Source organism: Macrotis lagotis, chromosome 1 (assembly GCF_037893015.1).
Source record: "Macrotis lagotis isolate mMagLag1 chromosome 1, bilby.v1.9.chrom.fasta, whole genome shotgun sequence".
In the NCBI taxonomy this organism is placed as follows: Eukaryota; Metazoa; Chordata; class Mammalia; order Peramelemorphia; family Peramelidae; genus Macrotis; species Macrotis lagotis.
This window is the reverse complement of record NC_133658.1, coordinates 151,614,534-151,633,126: the sequence shown is the minus strand read 5'-3', so window position 1 is coordinate 151,633,126 and position 18,593 is coordinate 151,614,534. Positions and strand designations below refer to the sequence as shown.

The 18,593-nt window shown below is 35.1% G+C and overlaps 1 protein-coding gene across 2 annotated transcripts in view; it reads right to left on the bottom strand.

Annotated features, from left to right (window-relative positions):
* Positions 1-18,593, bottom strand: part of PPP3CC (protein phosphatase 3 catalytic subunit gamma) — a 129,546-nt gene that overhangs the window by 14,724 nt on the left and 96,229 nt on the right. For both annotated transcript variants that reach the window (XM_074209151.1, XM_074209152.1), the window contains exons 6-8: positions 14,178-14,317; positions 5,133-5,210; positions 4,954-5,048 (exon numbers count right to left, since the gene is read on the bottom strand). In XM_074209151.1, coding sequence (XP_074065252.1) covers positions 4,954-5,048; positions 5,133-5,210; positions 14,178-14,317 — 313 coding nt within the window. The remainder of the gene's footprint in view (positions 1-4,953; positions 5,049-5,132; positions 5,211-14,177; positions 14,318-18,593) is intronic.

Here is an 18,593-nt window from a genome sequence, read left to right as displayed (position 1 = left end):
GGCTAGTCACAAGAATAAAAAAGGAAAAAAAAAGTTTTCATGTCCTCAAGAAACTTTCATTCTACTGGAGGGATGGGAAATGACAGGACTTGGCATATACATACATACATACATATATATATATATACATATATGTATATATGTATATATATATATTTATATATATGAAATAGAAATATTATCCATAGTACTTACCCTTGATGATTTGGAGGTTTAAGTAAGACTATATAAACAGTCACATAAGTGTTAGCTGTTATCCTTAAGGAAAAAGAAACTAATTTGAAGAGAAACTATGCATACCTTTGTATATCAAAGAGAGATATAAAGAAACGCACATGCATGCATAAGACACACACAGAGAAAAACACACACACACACAGAAAAAAGAGGTGAGGAAAGACCTTAAAGCCTCAACTTAAAAATGGCACTTGTAATGAGCTTTAGACCTTTCTTTCTATCTACCCTGTAACTGAATCTTTGGATATGGATGGTTTTTCTTGATTAGCATTTAAGTTTCTTGAGAACAGGGATTATTGCACTTTTCTACTGGCATATTTAGACCTTAACACAGTGCTTTACATATGGAAAATGCTTAATAAATTATGTAACAAGTAGGTCCTTAATAAAAATTGGCTGAGTGATCAAAAAGTTAGTAGGTCAGTTTGTCTGACTGATGAGTTTGCATTTTTATACTAAAGAAGTAGGGAAACAGTTATGATTTATATTTTAGAAATATGAATTTGATAGCTATGTGGAAGATGGGATAGAAATAGAGAGAGACCTCGGGTGTTCTTGACTCCAGGGCTGGTGCCCCATCCACTGTGCTACCTAGCTGTCCCTATTATTTTTATTTTTTAATTTTAATTTTTTCCTCTTTCCTTTACATGAGGGTCTACATTTTTTTGGGGGGAGAGGTATTATGTTTACTCTTAAATAAGAATATTTTAGTAATGTACAAAAAAACCATTTGTACAAAAATAAAACAAATATAATAAAAAAAATGAGCTGAGAGAGACCAAAGGATAGGCTATTACAGTACTGTAAATGTGAGGTTATTGGTGGGTAAATGGAGGAAGTGGCTAATCCGGAATTTTTGTGAAGGTAGAACTGATTGAAGCTGACAAAGAACTCCAAGACTGTGGCCTTGAGTGTGAGGATAGTGCTTTCAACAGAAGTTTATAGGAGAGAAGTGAATGATTTGGATGTGTGGAGTCTGAGATGGCAATAGGACATGCAGGAGAAAATAGATGATTAAAGATTCAGGGGTGAGATTAGGATCATATAAATTTGGGAGTTTATATAAAATTAGGAGAAATAATGAGTGAACTGCTAGGGCCTGATGTGATCACCAAGACAGACTATAAGGCACAGATTTCTAAATTTCATAGTAATACTCCCTCTATTTTACAGAAATAATTTTAATAGCCCAGTCCTCTACTTTTCATAAAATAATTTACAAAGATTGACAGTGACTGTGGAAGATACACTCAAGTAGGCATTCATCCTGGGCATATGCAAGTTAGAGCCTATTTGTATGTAACTGTATCAAATAATCATTTTGCTGCATTTACCACCAGCTGGAGTAAACTAGCTGTCTTAATCTTTGCTTTTGCTATTTTTGATTTGAACTTTGTTTCTATTTTTAAAGGTATGGCCTGTACTCAGTAATTTTGACTGCTCCTTCATGTTGTGGCCTAGAGAGTCTCACACTTCCCCACTTCCAGGGCAGAAAACCATGCTAGAGATAGGATTTTGACATATAACTTAGTGACTGAGTATGAAAGGTGATCCAGCTAAAGAAAATGAGAAGGAATAGTCAGAAAAGTAGAATTAGTAGAGAACAGTGTCTTGGAGTTCAATTCTAAATAAATTTATTGAGCACTTACTATGTGTGAACACCATGCCAGGTACTGGGGTTATAAGGCAAAAACAAAACAATCCCTCCCTTTAGAGAGCCACAAAGAGACATGATTTCAGGAAGGAGAGTATAGTAATTATAGGATTATAGAAGAGGACAGTAATGAGCTGTGCTTTAAAGAAAACCAGGGATTCAAAGAAGTGGAAGTGAGAAAGAATCACATTCCAGGTCTGCTGGACCAATGAGTAGAGACAAGTTGTCACAGATGAGGAATATTTAGTAGGTCAGTTTGATTGGCTCACTTAGTACATTACTGAGGAACAGGAGAGAAGGAATAGATGGGAGCTAGTTTATGGAAGACTTTAAATGTTAGGCTGAGGTGTTACCTAGAGACATAGAAGATTTCAAGATAGAGTCAGATTTGTGCTCCAAGCATATCAATTTGACAGTTGGGTGGAAGACAATGAAGAGAGAGAGACCAATTAGGAGGCTATTTTGATAACCAATGACAGGGGTAATATTAGAGTAGAAGCTATGTAAATAGGAAAAAGGGGATGGAATAGATTTGACAAACTGACTGGATTGGGGAGAAAGGGAAAGTTGATCGGGGCAGTGAAGAACAAAGGATGGCTCAAAGGACAGTGGTGTAATCAAGAAGGATAGTTTTAGAGAGAATAAAAAAAGTTATTGAGACATGGTGAATGTGAGATGTCTGCAGACATCTATAGGTAGAGAAAAAAGGAAGTGAACTTTGACAAAATATGTAGATAAATCAAGTAAGATGAAGCCTGAGAAATAGATATTAGATTTAGCCCATGTATGGGAGAACTGAAGATTCTGAACATGAGGCCAAGGTGGAGAAGCTTTAAATAACTGGCCTCTCAATTCATCAACCTCCTTAACTCTCATTACCAAGAACTTCACTTTCAGTTATCCATTGGGATGCTTTATCTTGGATCTCAACCCTAACTCTGTGAACCTTTATGAACCAGAACTCTAAAATTCCTCTCTCTGTTCTTAACTCTCTAGCTTCCATTTGCCCCTCTGCTTTATTCCTCTTAAATGTATTCTTCATCCTCATGGGTACTATCTCCCGTCACTCTCTGTTTTACCAGTCTACCACCCTATTCTGACCTCAATCTTTTCCCTTCCAGTCTGAACTTGTATGGTCAACTAGTTCAAGTATATGTCATCATTTATTCTTTTATACTCTGCCCTCTTTTTCCACCCCTGCTTCCACCTTGTCAAATACAACCTAGTTTTACTTGCCCCTTTCCTTCTCCATATCACCTTCATCTTTGCTACCACAAATTTCAACTGGCTGAGCCAAACACTGACTTCTTTGATAATGGATAGGGAAACAGAAGAAGACTGACAAAGATCTGAAATGAATGCTACAGATAAATGAAGGAAGAGAGTGGTGACAAATGAAAAAGAAGAATAGTAGATAATGGTGACTGGGTAAAGGAGGATGCCTCAGCACCAGAGAGGACAGTCAGGAAAAAAAGTGTTTTCAGCAAGGTTTAAGTGAAGATGGAAGAACTAAGGTTCAAAGAGAACAAAAATGTGTGCTTTATTGGGAAAATCTAGCCTAAATTTGTATACCAGTCTTTTAATTTCTAGACCAATGTTTAGTCCAGGATACCATTCTACTTTCTTTACATTTATTCCCACAATGTTGCACTGCTCAAATAATTTCTGGAAACTCTCCAAAAATCAGTTTAAAAAAAATCACACAAGAAAATCAATTTCACTGCTTTAAAGTTAGACTTCATTTTTGATCTGTATTTTGAAATTATACTGCTTAGCTTATTCACCAGGCTTGCCTATGAATAACTTTTGGTTATTTCCAAAATTCAAATCCACCCTCAAGGAATGAAAATTTCCCAGGATTGAAGATATTCAAAAGAATGTGTTCAAGGTCCTAAGGGCCATTCCAGAAATGTTTTGAGCAATGATAGCACTGCTAAAGTCTAACTTCCTAATTTGATAACTTTGAAGAAAACAACACTTAAATGGATTTATAAGTTCTGGTCTATTTGTTATTTTTAAGAAATAGATGACTTTGTATACAACTGAAGTACTCAGAAAGATCTAGAACTCAGAGAAGCCCCTGTCCTGATAGAGAGAAAAAGAAGGAAGGTCAGGACTTGAAATTTCACTGATGTCAGAATGCCTAGATGAGGGAATTTCTTTTACTAAAGCAGTTTAGTACTTCCTCTACAGTTTCTACGTTTAAGGAGAGTTGTCCAAGGTTTTGAGAGGTTGAAAAGCTTGCCAATAAGTGTCAGACTCAACTTGAACCTAGATCTTTAGGGTTCTTCAAGACCAACTTCTATCCACTTTTTGTCTTTTGTATGGATAAATTTAGTTGTTCGGATGAGGAAACTGAGGCAAATAGGGTGAAGTGACTTGCCCAAAGTCACACTGCTAGTAAGTATCAAGTGTCTGAGACTGGATTCTTCCCGACTCCAGGTTCCTGGTGCTCATCTCCTAGCTGCCTTATCCTGATAAAACACATGTGAAATTCAGAATCATTGGATTTTCTGAGGAGGATGGATGTTCACAGATCACCCTACATTTTTAGAGATGAAGAAAACAAAGATCAATTCCAGGTCATGCAGTCAGTTAGTGATGGAGCAAAGGCTGGAACTGAGATCAGCACAACAGCATCTTTGTGAAGCCACTTCTGAAATTCCAGAAGGGCAAGAAGAGCATGGCAATTCAGAAATACTATAAATTTAAATACTAAGAGATTGCTTATTTTGAGTGAGGTAATGCTTTAAAAATAGATGATATTAGATTAAAGAGAATAAATTATACTGAACAATCAGAGAGCCAATAAGTATAAAGACATGCAATACTAAACTTTCTAGATTCAAGTTTCCTACTTTTCTTGCATTTTGCCTCTGGAACACAAATGAGATCTACCAATATTACAAATATTCTGTCCTGAGGTTCCAGATCAGCAATTTTGAGTGTACTGAAACACAACAGAGTAGTTACAACATCCAAGGTCCCTGGAGTAGATTATTCCCATGTAACATTAAGTTAGTATTCACATTTACCCATCAAACTCTGTCATATTCCTTTACCTTTGTTGTTATAGACATCTAGGTAATTTGGGGCAGAGAAAATTGTAATGAGTGATGGAAAGCCTGTTGTCTGGCTCTTCCTATACATTCGATACCTGGAAAAGAAATGACAGCTTGTCTGTCCTGTTGTTAAAAGGAAAAACCCCAGTGACACTTGATGCTGTTCTAGTATCACTTACCCAGAATCCTGAGCTTCATGGGCTCTGATTACTGATAACAAACTATTGCTTTGCAAAAATTCACAAACTGCAGCATAACTGAAAAAAAAGTTTTTAGAAAATATGTTAATTATGAGCTAAAACAGTTCTTTTTAGGGTAGGATGAAATGGAAATCATAGCATAGATTTAGAAGCAGAAGGGATCTTAAAAACTATCTATTCTCTTAATTTTATTTTTTAAATATTTTTTAAGTGAATAAAAATCAATTTTCTTCCACCTGCCCCTAACAAGGGAGAAAACCCTTTATAATTAAGCATGACAAATCTCAAACTAGGGAAAAAATTTTGTTTCATTCTATACTGAGTACATTATCTCTGTCAAGAGGTACAACCCTTTTATTTTACAAACAGAGGTCCACAGAGATTAAGTCAATCTGCTTTGATTTTAAACATTTAATCAAGTAAGAGTTATATAACTTCAACAAGATTTTTGTATTGATCAATTTATATTCTGGTTATTTAATAAGAGAATACAAAATAAAATATACAAATTAGGAAGGTTTCGTATGTTATTCATTTTTTTTTTTTAGGTTTTTGCAAGGCAATGGGGTTAAGTGGCTTGCCCAAGGCCACACAGTTAGGTAATTATTAAGTGTCTGAGACCGGATTTGAACCCAGGTACTCCTGACTCCAAGGCCAGTGCTTTATCCACTATGCCACCTAGCTGCCCCGTTATTCATTTTTAAAAGGAAAAGAAACACTTTACAATATTCATCTTCAGCACCCTTTTCTCTTCTCTAACTCCTTAATCCTTTGCAATCTGATTTCAGACCATATCAGCCAACTCAAACTGTCCTTTCCAAGATTACTGATTTCTTAAATGCCAAATCTAATTTTGTTTATTCTTCATAATATATTCTATAGAAATTCTGAATACAATTTCTATTCCTATCTCTTTCTGCTAAATTCTTTCTACTTGAGTTTTGTTGGTATTAGAAAGGCTTTAGATTTCTATGAGTTTATTTTATTTTTACAAAGAAAAAGCACCTAATCAATACACTGAAAAAATCCAAAAATATGTTCAATGTGAATCACCTTTGAACCTATCATCTCCATGAAAAGGTAAAAGGGATATATATCTTCTCAAATAATTTTGTTAATAATCATCATTTCTTTTTCTGTTGGTTTTGCAAGGCAATAGGGTTAAGTGACTTGTTCAAGGTCACACAACTGGTAAATATCAAGTATTTGAAGCCAGAATTGAGCTGAGGACTTCCTGACTCCATTGCACCCCATTTAGCTGCCTCAGTAATCACTTCTAATCTTTGTTATTCATTGTTCTAGTCACACCATCATGGTTATTGTGCATATTGTTTTCTTGGCTCTGCTTACTTCACTCTGCATTAATTCATGTTGATCTTTCCATGTTTTGCTATATTTATCACACATCAAATTTCTTATAGCACAGTTAACATTCCCTTACATTAATATACCCCAATTTGTTTAATCATTTTCCATATGCTTTATTCCCGATTTTTTGCTATCATAAGAAGTGCTGCTATAAATATCCTGAAGTATATGGGAATTTTCTTAGAGGTATTAAGCCCAATAATGGAAGTCTCTGGTTCAAAGCATATGAACTACTTTTAGTTTTGTGTGTGTGTGTGTGTGTGTGTGTGTGTGTGTGTGTGTGTGTGTGTGAGAGGTGACAGTTAAATGACTTGACCAAAATCAGAAAGCTAATAGGTATCAAGTATTTAAGGCCGAATTTGAACTTAGGTCCTCCTGACACCAAGGTCTGTGTTCTATCTACTGCACCATCTAGCTGCCCTAGCTTATAAACTTTTTATTCACTATATATGCATAATTCCAAGTTGCTTTCCAAAATGGTGGTACCACTTCACAGTTCTCTCAACAAGATATTGTTAAAGCACCTTTTATTCCACAACCCTTCTAACATTATTTTTTTCCTCATCTTTCCCAGAGTGTAAGGTGAAGCCTCAAGATTGTATTTCTCTTATTATTAGTATTTTGAAGCATTCTTTCATGTGGTGTAAATACTTTGCATTTCTTCTAAGATTTGTTCAAATCTTTTGACTATATATTTATTGGGGAATGGCTGTTATTCATAGATTTTTTTATGTGTCTTAGATTTCAAACCCTTAGCAGAAAAATATGATAAAGATTTATTTTTTTTCCCCATTTGGTAGTCCCTCTTTTCTTAGCCTAGGTACATTTTCCCCATGCAGAAGCTTTTTGGCTTAGTAGAATAAAAATTATCTATAATTATCAATTATAATTGGTTCTATCTCTTATTTAAGAATACACCCTGGGGGCAGCTAGGTGGCACAGTGGATAAAGCACCGGCTCTGGAGTCAGGAGTACCTGGGTTCAAATCCGGCCTCAGACACTTAATAATTAGCTAGCTGTGTGGCCTTGGGCAAGCCACTTAACCCCATTTGCCTTGTGAAAACCTAAAAAACAACAACAACAAAATACACCTGACATAGTTGTTGGAAGTATATAATCTGCTTCTAATTTTTTAATAGTATGTGTGAGTTTACTTACATATTGCTATTTTATTAATTTTTCATTTCCTTTTTTTTGACAAGACAATTGGGCTTAAATGTCCAGGGTCACATAGCTATTGTCCAAATTTGAACTCAGTTTCTCCTGACTCTAGGACCAATACATCACTTAGGCATCCCTTGTTAATTTTTTTTTTTTAGGTTTTTGCAAGGCAGTGGGGTTAAATGGCTTGCCCAAGGTCACACAGCCAATTTATTATTAAATGTCTGAGGCCCGATTTGATTTCAGGTACTCCTGACTCCAGGGCCGGTGTTCTGTCCACTGTGCCACCTAGCCGCACCCCAACCTTGTTAGTTTTTTATTTGAATCTCTAGAGTTCTCTAATGAGGTGAGGCCATTGTATCACCTGCAAAAATGTTAGGTTTGTTTTTTGCTTATTCCCTTCATTTCTTCTTGACTAATTTTTCTAGCTATTACTTTGAGTACCATATCAAATAATTTTTATGATAATGGGCATTCTTGCTTTACTTTCTTATTTCTTGGAAAGGTCTCTAGCAATTTCACAATTACATATAATGCTGAATCTACTTTTTATTTAGATAGATGCTACTTACAGTATCATAGGCAGCTAAGTGGTACAGCAATTAGAAGGCCAGGCTTGGCTAGACCTAAGGTCAAATCCAGCTGCAGATACTTATTAGCTTATGTATCACTGGGAAAGTCAATTAATCTCTGTCTGCCTTAGTTTTTTCAACTGTAAAATGAGCTGGAGAAGGAAATGGTAAACCCCTCTAGTATCTTTGCCAAGAAAACCCTAAATGGGATCGTGTAGAATTGGAAATGACTGAAAAAACGTAACAACTTCTAGTAGTAAGGAAAGGGCCCATTCATCCCTATGATTTTTTTATTTAAAAAATTTTTTTAAATTATTTAAAGCAATGGGGTAAAGTGACTTGCCCAAGGTCACACAGTTAGGCAATTATTAAGTTTCTGAGGCTGGATTTGAACTCAGGTACTCCTGACTCTAGGGTCAGTGCTCTATATACTGCACCACCTAGCTGCCTCCCACTCCTATGATTTTTAATGGAAATAGGCATTATATTTTGGGAAAAGTCTTTTTTCTATCCACTGATATAATCATTTTTCATATTGTTTTCATTATTCACATAGTATAATTAAATAGTAAAAGAAATCCTCTTGGTATAAAAATCTGGTAAGAGGATAAAACTGTTTTAGTACTTTTTGGTGACTGCTAGGTTAATCATTATTTTGTGTCAATATTCATTTGGGATATTGATCTATAATTTTTCTCTTTCTAGTTTGTTTTCTCCTAGTTTGCTATCAAGATTATATACCTGTAACATAAAAAGGTTGATAAAATTCTGCCTTTTTCTATTTTTTGCAATCAATTTACAAAGTCCTGGAATTTTGTTAACGTTTGACATAATACACTTGTATCTAGACCTGGGCTTTTTTTCCCTTCAAGTTCATTTATGACTCAATTTCTTTTTCTGAGATTAGATTCTTAAAAGTATCTATTTTTCATTCTGTCAATTTGAGCATTTTATTTTATAAATGTCTACAAGATTTAATTTATCAATTTTGTCAAAATTGGACAAAATACTTTGTAATAATTCCATTTAATTCCTTTGTTATTAATTCTCTTCATTTCTGATACTGGAAATTTGTTTTTTTCTCTTCCCCCCCCTTCCAATCAGAGTGACTGATTCATCTATTCTTTTAGCACTTAGCATAGTGCCCACCACAAAGTAGGCATTTAATAAATGTTTGTTGTATTTATCCATGAATTGTTTTCACTTTCATTTTGGCTAGTCTCTTCTTGGGATTTACTGATCTATTCTTTTGTAGATTAAAGAAATATTTAAATATATAAAATTTCTCCTAAAAATGCTTTGGCATCATTCTACAAGTTCTGATATGTTGTTTCTTTTCGTCAATTTCTTTGAAGTGATCCTGTTTTCATAATTTGTTCTTTGACTCACCGATCTTTTTTTTTTAAGTTTTTTGCTAGGCAATGGGGTTAAGTGGCTTGCCCAAGGCCACACAGCTAGGTCATTATTATTAAGTGTCTGAGATCGGATTTGAACTCAGGTACTCCTGACTCCAGGGCTGGTGCTCTATCCACTGTGCCACCTAGCTGCCCTGACCCACCAATTCTTTAAAATTAAGTTATTTAGTCACCACTCAAGTTTGAATCCTTTCTTCAAAGACTTTTTATTGATTATTCAGTGGTCCATTATTTGGTTAAGATGAGTTAAGTTCATCTGATACCTAATCAATCCCCCATCTTCCCTCAAATTTTATATACTTTCCATCTCATGCTCCAATTGTAGAAAATAAGCCCTGTTCATTTCTCTTTCATTTCCTTTCTGCATAACTCCATCTCTCTCCTCTCTTTAGACCAAGAAAACAGAACAAAATCACTCATTTCTCTGTTCAACTTATTTAATTCCCTTTATAACCCTTGAAGTCATAAGGATTCTGAAGGGACACATATCTTTCATACTCTATTTGAAGGACTTCATTATTATTTAACTCCTTCAAATATCTCAAATATATTTATTTTGCTGTTTCTCTTGACTTTTATATTTGCACTTGAAACTTCTACTTAACTTTGCTCTTTTTATAAGGTGTGCTTAAGAGTCATCTACTTCATTAATGATAAGTTTTTTCCCCTTCCTCAAGGATTTATTCAGTCTTGCAAGAAAAGTTATTTTTGGTTGTTAGTCTTTATTTTTTGTCATTTCAAGTAACACACATACTAAGATTTTTTACTCCTTTAGCAATTTGCTAGGTTTTATGTGATCTTGACTATAGTTCCTTAGTACTTAAGCCTTCTTTCTAGCTACTTACAAACTTTTTCTTTGCCCTATAAGCTCCGGATTTTTGTTAGGAAATTTTGAAGGAAGCAGTGGATTCTTTCTGTTTTACTTTTGCCCTCAGGTTTAATAGAATCTGTGCAGTATTTATGATGTCTGAAAATGTAAGATCCAGACTTATTTTGGGGGAAAGGGGAGGGATTTGGGATCAGAGTGGCAAAGAGAAAGCTTAAGTTGTGGTTTTCATAGAGTCTGACAATTCTTAAATTGTTTTACAGGTTAATACTTTCTGACAGTAGATAACATTGTATTTTTTTCTGATTTTTTCCAATAGTTTGATTTTGTTTTAATATATCTTTTTTTCCTGAAGTCATTTATCTCTGTTTGATCCATTAAAAATTTCAGGGAGTCTCTGATACTTCTTGGTTAAGGTTTTCTACTTTTTGTTCTAAACTATTTATTCTTTTTTTTTGTCCTAATCTTATTTTTACCTATAATTCCTTAAAAAAGCAACAACTCTTGATTTATTTCTTTCAGGTACTTCCAGAGTCCTTGTGCTGAAACTATTTTTTCCCCTGAAGTTTTACTTGCATTGCTATGGAATTGTTCTTTTTAGCTTTTCTCTGGGTTATTGTCTGACATGTAATATTTGATAGTGTTCTGTGTCATCTTTTATTTATTTATGTTTCAAATTCAGTTCCTGACTTGGGACTATACATCAGTATTAAGCTCCACTCATTCATACATTATTGAATGTATGAGGGGTAGACAGGCCCTTTTTGATTATGGACTTGTTTTCTTGTATTAATGTCATCAGCTTTCATTTCTCCAGGTATATGTGCTCATTTTGGTTATTGTTTGGTTATTTTTGATCAAGATGCTTCTATAGTTTTTCTGCTGGGGTTTTCCTTCTCAGGATGTTACAATTCTCTTCAATTCCTCCTGGGTACTCCCTTGTTTACCTGTGTTCATGCTGGTTTCTCTGGCAGGATCTCTCATCTAGTATTCATAGCTTCTGACTGTCTTCTCTCTTTAAACTTGAGCCAGATGAAGGAGCTTACTGGACTCTTGGTCACTGTTCAATTTTGTGTTATTTTTAAGATCACTGCTTAAGTAGAAATGGGAAATTTGGGTTCCACTAGGGCATTTCATATATCTATATTAATCAGAAGTCTGTAGTTCATTAATAAGTCTAATATATGCTAAGCAACTTCCTGAGGGGCATGGATACAAAGAAAGGGGAAAAAAACAAACAAAAAAACTAGATCTCCAAATAGTGCTTGAGCTCTATTGGGGAAACAGTATGAAAACAAGATATATAAAGGATAAATTGCATATAATCAATAGTGGGAAGGATCCAGCATTAAGGGGGATTCAGAAGATAGTATTTTAGCTGGGACATGAAGTCTGGAGAGTGAGGAAACAGATGAAGAAGGAGAGACTGTCAGACATGGAGGGAGCTAGAGAAGTTGGCTGGAGCTGGGAGATGGGATGTGTTGTTCAAGGAACAATCTGGAGGTCCATGTCACTGAATAAAGTATAAGAAAATTGTATTTTTTTTATCTGCATCTATTTTTGATGCTTTGTCTTGTTTAAATGTAATCTACCTGAAAGCAGAGATAATTTCATATTTTCTTCTCTCTCTCTCTCTCTCTCTGTTGTTTAAAACAGCACTTGCTATCTCAAAGGCACTAATGTTTGTTGTTTGTTTAGTCTTCTCCCAATAATTTGCATTGGTGAAAAGGTTCCCTCCATAATGACATGGATTGAAGTTCTTCCTTCCCTCCTAAGTCTAATTCAGGTGCTACCCAGAGACAAATCAATTAAGTTACTTGGGGAAATGTGATGTGAGATAATTCTTAATACTATTTTTTTTTACAAATGTACAAACATCTGATACCAGAAGACTAGTCATTAATGTGTATTTTTTTTTTAGGTTTTTGCAAGGCAAATGGGGTTAAGTGGCTTACCCAAGGCCACACAGCTAGGTAATTATTAAATGTCTGAGACCAGATTTGAACCCAGGTACTCCTGACTCCAAGGCTGGTGCTTTATCCACTACGCCACCTAGCCGCCCCTAATGTGTATGTTTACATACATTCTGACATACATGTGCATATATGTATAATGAATAAATGACTTTCCCAAACCCCCAGAGACGTATGATTTTCAAGAATACCCAAATGCCTTAAAACCTGATTTATATACTATTTTCTTCCTTCATTTTTCTCAAATCCTTGCATCCACTACCTCTCACCCTAAATTATGTCTCTCTAACTGACCTTTCCTCTGCACTTAACAAGAATCTGCCTTATATAAATATATATAAATATATATATATATACATATATATATATATATATTCAGTCATTTATTAGACTGTAAACACTTTATGGCAGATACTGTGTCACTTTATTTTTCTATTTCCAATGTCTTGAATAGAGTGGGTACAATGGATATTGAATTTATTCAAGATCAATTCAATCAACAATGATTGATTAGGAGCACATCAATGGATAAATGCTTAAATTGAATAATAAGTCTTCATATTTATTTAGCACCCTAAAGTTTACAGATGATTTTTCTCACAATAACGTTGTGAAGTTTATTTCCATTCTGTAAAAAGAGTAAAGATTAAAGGACTAAAAAATGAAAGAAACACTTAAAACAAGTGGCAAGTACCAACATTAAAACATAGTCATAAAGCTGTGTACTTTTGGAAGAAACATAAAAACCCTTTATGATCCTAGTAAAAGGTAGTAATTTTCAAATGGTTATCTTTGGGTGAATATTTTTTCTAGAGAAAAAATACAATTAATCTGAAATTACCTGGGTTCTAATTATTTAATGAGTAATTTTTTAAAAATTTTTCTTCATGTTGCTTAGCCTCTGAGCAATGTTAGCAATTTCCACTAGAAAAGAGCATAGAGTGAATAAAGTGGAAATCATCCAAAGGAAAAGGAACCATTCCATTTTGGCACTTATTAACAACAAGTAAAAAAAATTGGTTGGTGGGAGAATAATCTTCCATGTGTTGCTTAAAATTGAGCTTATCTGCCAATTTTTATTAAGTTTTATTCTGGCCTAATTATATAAAGATAAAAGAATACTTATTAGGATATAAGTTGAATATAATTCTAGGTTTGTTTTTTTTTAATTTCATGCTACCTACCCCCTATTTTTACCAAAACATTAACAAATAATTATGATTAATTTATGGATTTAACAAAAACTATCAATAATAACAAACAACTCCAGATGTTCTGGGTTTAATAAATATCTAATTCTCCATACTTTCATCTGCAGTACTAGAAAATGATCATAGATTTGGATTGTTATGAGATTCTCACTGAAAGATCCTCAATTAGATTCAATCTATCATATATAGACAAGAACATGATTAACATGTTTTAGAAATGTTTCACATAAAAAGCTGAAACACAAGAGTTATCTGGATAATGCTCAGTTAACCAGATTACTACACTAGAAGAATCTAGAAAAAGGGAAAAAGAGAAATTGACTTATGGCTAAGGTTGATAATTTAAATTCTGAATAATGTGCTATATTTAAATATTATATGTTAAATATGAAAATGAGTATTTTTTCCTGGACTTAATTTACCTTTTCACAAAAAACCTGAATATAAAAAAATCATTCTAGTTTACCAACCCTACTTTGTAATATAAAAAATGTTTACCTGTAAAAGTAAGAGCACCCTCGGACAGTGTTGTGGCTAAAGTGTTCCATGGTCTTTTCACTGCCATACTCCTCCAAGGGATCAGACCAAAGCAAGTCACACATTGGTCCAAAAGCTGGAGGTTCTCTAAACCTGTCTAACTAGAAGGGACATAAAAGGCAAAGAAAACAGGAAAACAAAATGATTTTAAGTATTTTTTAAGTCAAACAATTACTCTACCTACATTTATTCAATATAAGAAAAATAAATAGCAACTTCCAACAAGGTTCACATGTTAAAAAAAGCATAAAAAATGAAGGCAGGAGAAATCTTTCTGATCTTCCTGGGGCAGGACTCTGCCCACACTCAGATCCAGGTTGCAGTTTGGCCTTCCATACTAAGATAGTAGGGACCCTCCTCACAGCTGCAGGGCAGAGGGGAGTGCCTGTGGTCATCTACATATCAAAGCACAAGCAAGAAAGGATATGCCCTTGGAGGAATAAAGGTCCCAGTGGGGTGTACCAAAAAAAAACCCCAAAGCAGGTGTCCCAAAAATATTCAAAAGCTCAGGAAGCACCCCAAAACCAGTCACAGGCTGGAGAAATGAGTAAACAGAGGAAAAAAGAGGAACACCATTTAGAAATTCTTTGTCTATGATCCCAAGAAGGATCAAAATACTCAGTCTGAAGATTAGGAAGTACAAGCTCCTATATCTAAAGATTCCATGAAAAACAAAAGTCGGGCTCAGGCAATGGAAGAGCTCAAAAAAGATTTTGAAAATCAAGTAAGGGGGATAGAAGAAAAACTGGGAAAAGAAATTAGAGAGATGTAGGAAAAACATGAAAAAGAAGTCAGCAGCTTAGTCAAGAAGATCCAAAAAACTGCTAAAGAAAATAACATGTTAAAAACCAGCTTAGGTCAAATGGATAAAACAGTTCAAAAAGTTATTGAGAAGAAAAATGCTTTAAAAAGCAGAATTGGCCAGATGGAAAAGGAGATAAAAAAGCTCTCTGAAGAAAACAAATCCTTCAGATGTAGAATGGAACTAAAGGAAGCTGATGACTTTACAAGAAGTCAAGACACAATACTTCAACATCAAAAGAATTAAAAATTTTTTAAAATTTTTTTTAGGATTTTGCAAGGCAAATGGGTTTAAGCGACTTGCCCAAGGTCACACAGCTAGGTAATTATTAAGTGTCTGAGTTTGAATTTGAACTCAGGTACTCCTGACTCCAGGGCCAGTGCTCTTTCCACTGCGCCACCTAGCCGAACCACAAAAGAATTAAAAATTAGAAGAAAATGTGAAACATTTCATTGAAAAAACAACTGGAAAACAGATTAGGGAAAGATAATTTAAAATTCTGGGGGATATCTGAAAGTCATGATCAGGAAAAGAGCCTTGATCTCATTTTTAAAGAACTCCTATAGGAAAATTGCCCTGATAACCTAGAATCAGAAGGCAAAATAGAAACAGAGAATCCACTGATCTGCCCTGGAAAGAGATACCAAAATAACAACCCCCAGAAATATTATAGTCAAGTTCCAGAACTCCCCTGTCAAAGAGAAATTATTATAAGCAACCAGAAGGACACAATTCAAATATTATGGAGTTGAAGTCAGGATCACACAGGACTTAGCAGCAACTACATTAAGGGCTCATAGGGCTTGGAATATAATATTCTGGAAGGCAAAAGAGCTTGGAATGCAACTGAGAATCAACTATGCAGAAAAACTGAACATCCTCTTCCAGGGAAAAAGATGGACTTTCAGTGAACCAGGGGAATTTCAAATGTTCCTGTTGAAATGAACAAAGCTGAACAGAAAGTTTGACCTTCAAATACAGGACTCAGATGAAACATAGAGAGTGGAGGAGAAGGGTAAAATATAAGGGACTTAATGATGATGAACTGCATGTATTTCTGCATAGAAAAATGATACTGATAATACTCATATGAAACTCCTCATTTAATAGAGCAAGTAGAAGGAGCTTTTATAGATGAAGCACAGGAGAGAGCTGAATTTGAAGATGTAATATATTGTAAAAATGGAGTGAATGGCAAAAAGGGAAAGGCATGGGAGTAAGAGAAAGGAGAGGTAGAATAGGCTAAGATATTTCATATAAAAGATATATATCTATATCTATCTATCGTTTTTACAATGAGCTTTTGCAATGGTATGGAAGGGGGGAAGGCAAGGGGGAATGAGTGAACCTTCACTCTCATCAGAAATGGCTCAGAGAGGAAACAGCATACACACTCAATAGGGTATAGACATCTAGAGTAAAAGGGAGAGAAAGGGGAAAGGGGAAAGGGGGAACGTGGTTGATAGAGGAGAGGGTGGATCATGGGAGAGAATAGTCAGATAAAACACATTTTCCTTTTTACTTCTTGCAAGGGGCTGGAATTGGGTGGCCTGTCTTGCAGGGTCTCAGGGGTGGTATTTGGGCTCAGGGCCTCTTGGCCCCAGGGCCAGTGATCAATCTGCTACACTACTCAGCTACCCTACAGCACATTTTAGAAGAGGGACAGAGTGAAAGGAGAGAGAGAAAATATTATCTATGGTAGTGGGGAGGAATGGATGGAGGGAATTACAATCAGTAAAAGCAACAGTGTAAAAATGGAGAAGTAACTTTTATGATAAGACTTATCATAAAGAATGTGATCCACCCAAGACAGAGCTGATGGTACCAGAACACAGACAGAAAAACATTTTTTTCTCTTTCTTTTATTTCTCATGAGGGTCTATATTTTTTTGGGAAAGGGGTATTATGTTTACTCTTAAACAAGAATATTTTAGTAATATATTAAAAAAATCACTTGTACAAAAATATTCATAGCAGCTCTGTTTGTGGTGGCAAAGAATTGGAAATTAATGTACATGTCCTTCAATTGGGGAATGGTTTATCAAAATGTGGTATATGTATGTGATGGAACACTATTATTCTATTAGAAGCCAGGAGGGATGGGAATTCAGGGAAGCCTAGAAAGATTTGCATGGACAGATGCTGAGCAAAATGAGCAGAACCAGAGGAACACTGTGTACCCTAGCAGCAACATGGGGGTGATGACCAACCTTGTTGGACTTGCTCATTCCATTAGTGCAATAATCAGGCACAATACTTTATTTTTCTTCCTTAAGGATATGATTTCTCTCTGATCACATTCAACTTAGATCAATGTATACCATGGAAACAATGTAAAGACTAAAAGACTTCCTTCTGTTGGGGGGGGAAGCAAGATTGGGGGGAAATTGTAAAAAATTCAAAATAAAATAAAAAATTGAAGGCAGACTCTATTTTCTTTTTAAGGATGATGAAATTTCAATTTTATAGGGACACATAATAATCCATACCTATTTTCTTTTATGGCTACCCCTCCTGATTCTCCAATTGATAAATATTGGGTGAAAGGAGTTGTCTCTTCACTTGGATGAGATATTTTAATATAAGTTACAGTAACTTAGAGTTTTTTGGTGATGTTTTAGTTAAAATTGTCTAATTCCATCCCTCTAACATCCCAGTTGCTCCCCTTTTATGGAGTCCAAAGCACTATAGGGGAGCTCATTAGTCAATCAATCATTAAATATTTAATCCCCTATTATATGCTAAGCCTTGTGTTAAGAAAGGGCTGAAGAACTCACATTCTACTGGGGGAAGACAACATGCAAAAAACTATGTACAAACAAGTTATATAATGGATAAAATAGAAGGAAGGCCATAGAATTGAGGGGGAATGGGAAAGACTTTCTGTGGAAGGTTAGAGTTTAGCTAGGATTTAAAGGAAGTCAGGGAAGCTACAAGAAGGTGAGAATTCCAGGAAGGCAGAACTATCCAGAGTCTAGAGATGGAACTATGTCCAGAGTCTAGAGATGGAAGTGTGTTTTTTTTAAGAGGAAGGAAGCCAGTGTGATTGATCCAGAGAATATGGGGGTAGAGTGCAAAGTACAAAAAGACTGGAAAGAGGGGTGTGTAATAGAGGTTATAAACCAACTTTAACACCAAGTAGAGGATTGTATATTTGATAGGGAACCACTGGAATTTGTTGAATTGGTAACCTGGCCAGACCAGTGCTTTATAAAAACCATTTTGTCCAGTGACTGGAGGATGGACTGGAGTAAGGAGGGAGGAGGAAGCAGGGGTATCAACCAGCAGATGACTGCAATAGTGCTGGCATGAGATGATTAGGATCTTCTCTGTGGGGAGGTAGGGGAGAGGGGAGTGTGAGAGAAGAGAAGAGAAGGAGGTATATTATGAGATGTTAAAAAAAGGTAAAACTAATGGGCCTTAGAAAAAGACTAGTATGGGACTGAATAGGTAAGAGACAATGTGTAAAGGATGACTTCTAGATTTTGAGCCTGTGAGATGGGGAGGACGATGCCCTAATAGTATTTGGGGAGGTAGGAAGATGAGAGGACTTGAGAAGAAAGTTAATGAGGTAA